Source organism: Leiobunum rupestre, chromosome 2 (genome assembly GCF_980474605.1).
Source record: "Leiobunum rupestre chromosome 2, qqLeiRupe1.1.hap1, whole genome shotgun sequence".
Classification (NCBI taxonomy): Eukaryota; Metazoa; Arthropoda; class Arachnida; order Opiliones; family Sclerosomatidae; genus Leiobunum; species Leiobunum rupestre.
In genome coordinates, this window is record NC_143385.1 from 82,631,473 (window position 1) to 82,640,730 (window position 9,258).

The 9,258-nt window shown below is 35.2% G+C and overlaps 2 protein-coding genes across 2 annotated transcripts in view; one reads left to right on the top strand and one right to left on the bottom strand.

Annotated features, from left to right (window-relative positions):
- Positions 1 to 1,972, top strand: part of LOC149959700 (transducin beta-like protein 2) — a 71,568-nt gene extending 69,596 nt beyond the window's left edge. Inside the window, exons 9-10 of the mRNA XM_090166511.1 lie at positions 247 to 433; positions 1,838 to 1,972. Of these exons, the coding sequence (XP_090022637.1) occupies positions 247 to 433; positions 1,838 to 1,877 (227 nt within the window). The 3' untranslated portion in view covers positions 1,878 to 1,972. The remainder of the gene's footprint in view (positions 1 to 246; positions 434 to 1,837) is intronic.
- Positions 1,973 to 2,975: 1,003 nt separating this feature from the next.
- On the bottom strand, positions 2,976 to 8,712 carry LOC149959701 (coiled-coil-helix-coiled-coil-helix domain-containing protein 2-like). The gene is made up of 5 exons (XM_090166517.1): positions 8,560 to 8,712; positions 8,409 to 8,476; positions 6,303 to 6,456; positions 5,786 to 6,011; positions 2,976 to 3,119 (listed from the first exon to the last, which is right to left on the bottom strand). The coding sequence occupies exons 2-5, from the start codon at positions 8,444 to 8,446 to the stop codon at positions 3,106 to 3,108; spliced, it is 432 nt and encodes a 143-aa protein (XP_090022643.1). The 5' UTR covers positions 8,447 to 8,476; positions 8,560 to 8,712; the 3' UTR covers positions 2,976 to 3,105.
- Positions 8,713 to 9,258: the final 546 nt, after the last annotated feature.

A 9,258-nucleotide genomic window follows, 5' to 3' on the forward strand; every position in this document is an offset into this window, starting at 1 on the left:
AATTGATAGTTTAATGAAAACAATTTGGTTCATGGAAGAACATTGTTTGCCAGATTTAAGACTGTCCGGTTTTTTGGGGTAGTTTTTTGGGAGCCCATATCTACAAAACGAAGCACTTTAGGTCCCATGTTTATTAGACATTTCTTACTCATAGAGACCCATAGAATCCATATAGAAAGTTTCGGTACTCTTATCCGTAACACCCTTTATAAATAATAATTTCATTTTTTATTGAAATTATTTTAGAAACTATCACATCGCTTCTCTTTTCTCCCAATGGAAAATACCTGTTGATTGCTGGAGGGAAACATATAAGAATATTTCATAATGTACTGGGTTTAAAAAATGCTGTTGCTGATCTTGAAACAAAAGTGAAAACAGCCACAAACGCAAGCATGAAAAATCGCCTTCAGGCTCAACTTGATGAGTCAAAGTAAGTCATGTCATGAACATATTTCACCCATGTTTAAAAGTGAAAGGTGGAGCCTATTTTGCCGCCCCCACAAAGTGCCCACTATTTCTCCCCTTGTATTCTATCCAAGGCTTGGAGATAGAATGCCCACCTGTCACGCGGAAGAACAGTTCTATTCCTGCTGTATGAAGTCATGGCTCATACAATCCTGGAAACAACAGGGAATTTTATTGGCGCAAAAAAATCAGGGAAATTCCTCTTTTTTTTTTAATCTGGGGAATTTATGAGGGTTAAGTGTAATAATTATATCAATAAGTTTTTCTTATTAAATTATGGAATTTATTACTTCTCTCATATATGTATAATAATATAGAACCAATTTAGTATAAATGTCAATCAAATATTGGTTAAGTTAGTAATGTCATGGAGAGTTACACTAGGGAAGTGTTTGTGACATCATAGGTTGTGCCCTTGCAAATGGGAAAATCAGTTTCCTAATAATTGTATGAACCCTTATTTAATTGTCTAGCGACTTGCACAATAATATGAGAAGAAGTAATCAATAACAACAAAATCTAAAAGTGCACAAGATATTTTATTTTAAAAAATCAACCCGACTAGTCCACTTTTAGATTTCGTTGTTATTGATTCCTTCTTCTCATGTATGAACCCTGTTAACTGGAGTCACCAGGATTTGATGCCCAGTCTCCTACGTGACAGGCTAGTATGCTACCATCAAGTCAAGAATGGAATGTGTCGAAGAAACTACGCCTTTTTGCATCTCTTTTTTAAGTCATCAAGATTAGTTTATCTTAATGTTGTTTAATTAAAATTTGAATTTAATTGATAAAAAGAAAGCCACTTTTGTTCCAATTTTTAAATAAGTAATTGTTAGAATGAGGCTTTTCCAGCCAAACAGTTGTACTAGGCTCATGAGATGGAACCTTGACTGCATCGAAAGCCCTGGACATAAAAGTAAATTAGATGAGTGAGGCACCCTGTTTTTAAGTATAAACTGAACTGAACTTCTACATATTTTGTGGCGAATGAGCTACATAAAAAAGCAGTTCAGCAATCTCAGCTTATTTTATAGAGAATTCCTATTAGAGTCGAAAAACTACGATAGACAATTTCATTATCCAGGCAAGCTTATGATGGGAAGGGGGAAGCTATTGCCCTCCCTATAACATTTTCTATCTAGTTTTAGTCAGATCAGCAAAATCGAACGTTTCACCAGCACTTCTTTTGAGTTTGGAATTGTAAAAGGTTTAAGTTAAGCCAACATCCCACTCCGTTATTGTTAGTTTTCAAAAAGCAGAGGTGGATACTTTTTTCGTAGTTGGTTTAAGGGAATACTCATTTATTCTGTAAATTAAATCGTTTTTAGATTGTGATGAGATAAAACAAAGTTTTCTTTCATTTTAGGTCAACTTATAATACAATTTTAAAGGAGTTGGACCAATGAATATTCTACTGATAAATCCATGTCGAATATATTTTGTTACTTGCAAATGTTTTTGAATAAATAACTTGAGTATGAGAAACTGCTTTTCTATTTACAATAATTTTGTCTAAAATTATGAAAAATGCTTAGGGTTTAAAATATTTGTTCTTTAAACATAAAAACAAAAATTAAAAATAATAATCAGCTAGGCTGATACCCAAGGCACCACCTTAGGCCTAAGTCACAGTAGGGGCTCAAGTGTTCTGTCTTGACATCATTCTTAACCATGAATAAGAAATGGCCTTAATTCATCAACAAATTAAATGTGCTCTCCTTCGTGATTATCAAGAACAACATGTGTTAACTTTTGCTTCCAAGAATTTTATGATGAATTAAGTTTGTATATATTAGATGGTTTGCTATTAACAGGGTCTGATCAAGAATGTATTTATTTATATTTAGGAAGAATGATTATGTTGCAACAATCGCCAGGCACGTTGAAGCCTTTCCCCCGTCTAGCGCGGGGGGGGGGGGGGACAAAACGTCACCAGCGTTTGATTACCATCGCGTTAGGTGATGTAAATTTTAAGCAGCCAATGAAATACCGGGACTATTCGTTTTATTTTAAGTGGAGGAGCGTATTGGGGGGACCAACGGGTGGATTGAGAGAAAGGCTAAAAACCGTGTCGACATGGACATTCTCCCTAGGTATAAATAAATACATTCTTGGTCTGATACGAAGAAAATATTCAAACTAGATTTCATTGAATGTATAATGAAATTTTAGGTCATAATGAATGCACATCATGATTATAGTACAAATTTGGTTTTCAATGCGCTTGAAATTCCAAAAAAGAAGCTTCTAACGGTGGGCAAACTTAGTCTGTAAAGATTTTCAACATGCTACTGCAACGCATTGGTTGAAACTCGGCTTCTGTAGAAACTTCAAGCTAGTTTTTGGTTTGTATGGAATAGGTAAATTCAGAAATTCATATGAAAATATCTTTTGGTCATGTTCAAAGGGATTTTATTTGTTGCATTTGGATAAAACTAAAGTTGATATAATTGATCATAATGAAATAATTCTTGTAAAATACATGATTAAATTAACAGGAAAAATAAATGTAACAACTATTTATTGACTTATAATTTCTATCACACATTTTTACACCATTTTTCAGAAAGAGCTAAAGCCAATCAATTAACTGCATTCATTCGTAATTGCAATTCTGCATGGGAAGCGTTCTTTTCACATTGAGAGCCCTGTAAATGATAAATTAATATCAATAAATAAAATATTTTAAAACTTTGAACATTTTTTTTGGCCATGGTATACTTTATTTACAATAGTTTCAATGGTAATTTAAAACCTTAGTGAGATAAAACTTAAGGTTAGTTTCATGTGAATTCAACTTATGTTACTAAGAGTGGAACCTATAAGTAAAATTCAAGAATTGGCAAAAATCAGGATGTATAGAACTCACTAGTTTAATAAAAAAAGGGGGTGCAGGTACTCAATCATTGGGGTCGAGTCGATAATGAAAATTTTGAGACTGTAGAAATTTGAGTTCTAAAAATCTGGCTGCTTTACTCAAGTCTAGGCTTAGTGATTATTTAAGTCTAATTTTTACCTTGACTTCAGCAAAGATAATGTAAACCTTGTACCCTAAATTCGAATAAACTCCCTTGCGCCTAGTTAATAGCGTTTATTCACTTCCTGCCAGAACACTAAAAAATAAGCTTCATAGTTACAATTGTAACCAACTGTAGATAAAACTACGGAACAACTTGTACGACATACTGTTTATGGAAGAGCGCGTTATCAAAGTTGTCTGTGATAGAACTATGACAGTTACCGATGGAAGCCTATTTTTAGGAGGTAACGGAAAGGGGTTACAAACCCATCAATTAGAAAGCTATCAGAACTCTAATCTAGGGTTCAGAGATCAATCTTTGACTCAGGAACTGGAGAGTGCCCTCTAGTGAGGGTTAAAACATTGTTAAAAAATTTGAGGTCAGTCACGTCACCCAAAGCTAAGAAATTAAAACGCTTACAATAAGAACTTGGGTTTTAGTTAACAGTTGGGCTTGTGCAGATTTGATAACTTTTAGGCAACTTAAACTTGGCTTAAAGTTATATAAAGCTAAATACCCAGAACAATTTTCTCGTTTATATTCTTCATTACTAATAATTTTATAAATTAAAATTTTTAAAACGCCATGTTTTTGGATTAGATTCCATTCAAAACATATTATCCAAACTGTGATAATTTCATATTTCCCTATAGCCTAAAAAGGAAAGTAATAAAAACTAATATAATATAAAAAGATTGGAGGGCATGCAAGTTTAGATTTAAATAAAAAAGCTTTATATTATTAGTAGACTTGATTGGGACTAAATAATTATTTAGAACTCCAAACTGTTTTTATGCCTGTTACAATCTAAGACTTGATACTACACTTGGAAATAGCCTATACTCAATACCCTGGACTCGCAAAGCCCTAATAATAAATCTTTGCTCGTTAAAACTGGATTTATTATGATTAAGATTTATACTTAAGACACACCATACAGACAACAAAGTGCCATAAGATTATTAATATCCAAAGACAAAGTAATGATTTTTCTAGCTTTAACAATTGGAAATTAATTTATGCTTTCTCAAACTATCTAAATCTAATCAGTTTTGCTTTGTGCACAAAAATTACTCAACTGCTAACAAAAACAGCCTTAACATTATAAAAGGTTCCTTAGGGTAATTAGATTTTGTAAGATTTCTGTTCAACAATAAAATATTTGAAGTATTTAAAATTTGTGCAGTAAAATTACGCTACAAGTTGTTGACATACCATCCACTTTAATTTCTGGATCTTGCATTGAATAAAAGATTCGGCCAAAGGGTTTTATTTATTTATTTTTTTGGATAGAGGGCAAGATGGGTTTTATTTAAATGTTAAAATATTTTGGCGGAAATGCATATTTACAAAGTTATGATTTTTCAAAATTTTGCTTTTATAGTACGTTTTCCATAGGACGATTCGTTAAATTTAATGGATTTTTAGATAACAGTTGACTCGTCGGGTGTAATTTCGTGTTTGGACGATACTACGTGCGTTTGGCTTGGTACTGTCTTCTAGGTCGCGTTATAGACGGCCCAGCTTGTTTAGCAAGTATGGGTTGGGCGAAGCGAGTGCGCGGCACCGTTAGGTGCCAATAAGGGGAACGCTTGCTTAGACGGCATTTTTTTCGTCATCAGTCCTACTTTATCGAAAACGTATTAAAATCCATTGCATTTCAAGAATCGTCCTATGGAAAACGTACTATAAAAAAAAATTTTGAAAAATCATAACTTCGTAAATATGCATTTCCGCCAAAAAAAATTTACACTAAAATAATCCCCACCTTGCCCTCTATCCAAAAAAATAAAAAAAAACGGTGGGGGCAGCTATAGTAAAATTTTGACCAACTTTCATTGGACAAACCTTTATGCTGAACGTTTTACAGAAAAGGGAAAGACAATTTACATATTTTCCTCTTCCAGCGGCAGCAGGTACTAAAGCGTCTAACCATTATCTGTACCCAAGAAAATGAAATTTTGCTCCTAGGTGCAAGGTATTAAAACTAAAATTGGCTGAGAGGGAGGCTCTTATCTTTTTCTTAATCAATTCGTAATTAATAGAATTTGTCTTGGGCAGCGTGACTTTTAGGCAGGCATTTTCAATGCTTTGATAATTTTACGAACTGAACTATTTTCAGTCAGAATTATTTTAATACTACTATTACCAATACTTGAGAAATATGTCAGAGCCTGGCAACATGCCATACATTTATTTATGCTTTTAATAATGAGAGCATATCACAAATATGACCATAAAATCATAAATATTTTCACTCCCACTACTATATTATCCATTAAATAAAACCATACCATTGCTTAATTTGCATTGTCGAAGTACTTCATTAAATCCTTCACACATGGATAGATCACTCTGGCTTTCCGCGCATTGCAAGAATTGTTTCATTTCAAACTGACATGATGTATACTGTTGCTGAGGCTGCTGCTGGCTTACAGGTTGTTGAACGGGTGCTGGTGCTGGATCATCAGAGGATCCTCCGCCAAAAGACCCAGTCAAAGCGTGACCAATGGTGTGTCCCTGAAATTTAAATAAAAATTAATGGCACAAATGAAGAGAATTGTTGATGAACAATGATGTATTAAATACAACGATCAGAAAGTGCAATTCCCCAAATATGAATACTTCAAAGAAACACCACATGTATTTCAGAGAAGTCAGATTTGGAATGGTTAACATAAAAGACCATTTTCAGAACCCCTGCACAAAAATTCATCATTTATAACTGCTGTTTAAAACCCCTTCGCAACCCACACTTTTAAAAAAAATAATATAACATTTTAAAAAGAAATTAATGGTTAAAATATTTACCACAGCCGAGCCAACTGCAACTCCAGCTGCTGTGGTTGCCATTTGAGCCATTAGACCTGGTCCTTGAGGGGCTGCTGCCACTGGGGCCATCTGAGCAGGTGGTGGATGTGCTGGTGCAGTCTGCACTGGAGCACGTGCCACAGGCCTTGGTGCACTAAAAATATACTAAAATTAATATAACTACAACTGCTAGCCAAATTATTAATAAAAAATTAAATTTATTCTTTAAAATATATTAAAAAAAATTGGTGCAATCAACATTTGGTAAAAGCATTTTTAAGAGTTGTTATTTAATTCGTAGCTTGCTCGTACCATCATAGCAATACGTCGTAGCCTTGAAATGGCCACTATGACATTAATTTCATGTCGCAGATCACGAGGTAAATGGTACTTGATCCTGCTAAATAATAATCATTTGACCACACTGGGTGTCCTAATGTCATGGGTGACCTATACGCGTTACCATGGCAACCAAGACAAGCCATCACACCCAAGAGCCAGCTTTGAATAGGGATACTGGCACAAATATTTAGCCTATTTTGAGCTAATCTTCTACCCCGAGGAAAATCATATCAATATAACTTTAGCAGTAATGTACGTTCGATTTAAACGAATATAATTACTTGGGCAATTAAAATCCAATGCTTTTTTCTAAGCATAATATATTCAAATATGCTATTATATTTCAATGTATTTATGATTATATACAATGTATAGTTTTAGCAATGATCATGTTAGTTAGGAAAATAACATCTTTCCTAAACACTGAATGCAGAAGCATCTCTTCTAATAACACAAGAAGGTAAATTATTTGTATATCTATGAGGTGCTTTAACTTTCAACATCAATTGAATAATATAGAAATCCCAGATCCCTCCTCCATTCTGCGAATGTTGTCCCCCTAACAATTCGACATTTGAGTGACTGAAAATATCATCGAAGTACTTATACAGGTTCCTCCAGGTAAGATAGGAAGAAACGTGATTCCTGGCTCAGCCAATCTGGACTTAACTCAAAGGAGAATGGGTCTGGACACCAGATGAATTTGGCTCTGAAGACCAGGGCTGCGTTTAGTAACGCTCAACGGACTTACCGTTAAGTTCGGATTCGTACTATACGCTTTATCACTTTTCCAGTTTTGACGTCATGTTACCTTGAGTGGCTAACCACTGCCAGATGACCTGTACACCGATTACGCGTACTCAACACTGATAAAGGTACTGTTAAAATAAGGCAGATAAACCAGAAGTATTCATTCAATGTTCAATCGATTTATTGATTATTAGATAAGTTAATGTAGATTTATAATACAATAATGCCCAAGGGTTGGCATAACGCCAAAAAGCCCTGCCCTGTAGAGTGACCTAGTAGCTTGGAGTGTGTGTATATATATATATATCTCTCTCTCTCTCTCTCTATCAGTTTGGGTGAAGTTAACTACAGCAACCTCATCTTGTTTTATAATTATTTTCAGCAGATACTATAGTTTGTCACATAAGATTTTTTTTTCGCTGCTCAATGGTCACTAACATTGCAGCACAGAGAAAGGCTACCTGCAGACTACGCGAAAGAGGATAATTTACAAGCGTAAAAAGTATTCAACAGGATCCTACATTGCGTTTAGTAACGGTCTCAATGAAAATAATGCATCAGATATTTCATTGAGCGATACTGAACGCAGCCCAGATTAATTTTTCATTTATTTATCTGTTCTTCATAAGTCCAGGAGGGAACACATGTTTATCCCCTTACAAAGATGGGGGAACCTTTTAATGTACTTCGAACAAGATTTTTTTCCCTGTTAAACGTTAAAAACTTAATACCCACAAAAGGGGCTAAAGTGTTAGTTGATAATATACGTTTTGCCAATTAGTAGTCAAATACCTGTCATTAATTAGTTCATGACTCTACTGCAATGCTAAATCTGGGGAGTTGTGCAAAAATTTGGCCCTGACGCCTGACCTTTAGGTTATGTATTCGCAATTTTTTTTTTCTTTTTAAAACGTTGAGTATTTTGTTTAATTATTACAGCGGTGCTTACGTTATTATAACGTAGGCACCGATTACAGGAGGGAAGAGGGTAATAAAAAGTAAGTAAAGGAGTACCTTCTAGCTGGTGATGGCGACCTTCCTCGTCTAGGCATTATTAGGCTAAGTTGAATAAATTATGCAAACTAAAAAGACGGATATTATAAAGTACTATAAATTTATGTTCGAAAAGTAATGTAAATGGAAATAACCTTTAAATACAACTTACAATTAATCTGTAGTTCTGAACTTCTGAGTGAGTAAAGACGTACTTTCTGTATAACGTGGTTATGTAACTAATGGCGCTTTCCTTTTACCTATGCGGCGGACGTTGCTAGCTGCTACCAGTGTTGCTACTTCCTTTATCTATGGCACGGCCAACTTTGATCACGCGCTGTTCGCGCTACAGCGGCCAACACATTCGTCGAAATTCCGCGAGCAAGGATTTTCCCCCTATAAACTGTACTATAACGTGCAGGAGTTCAGCGCCACGCTCGGTTTTTATATTGGCTTCAATGTAAAAACTATTCTAAAAATAATAATCCGCTAGGGGCGCTCACGTCATACACATCTTTTGCTCATAGGTTAACACAGAAACGTCAACGAATGATATGGCCGCTGTAGCGCGAGAGATCGAAGTTGGCTGTGGTTCACCAGTGCGGGGCCGATGGCGTAAGTTTCGTTGCCAGCCAAACGAAAAGCATGAGCCAAAGGCAGGGTTCTTTAAAAGTTCTAATCGGACCACGCGCGACAACAAAACCATTCTAGTTTGTTATCCGATTTCTATGGATGGATCCCCGCTCAAGCATGTTACCTCTCAGCGTTACCTCGGAGTGGTTATCACTGACACTCTGGAATGGAGCACCCACATAGATCGCGTTACCTCTCAGGCTGCGAGAGCTCTTGGGTTTATTCAGCGGCACCTTGC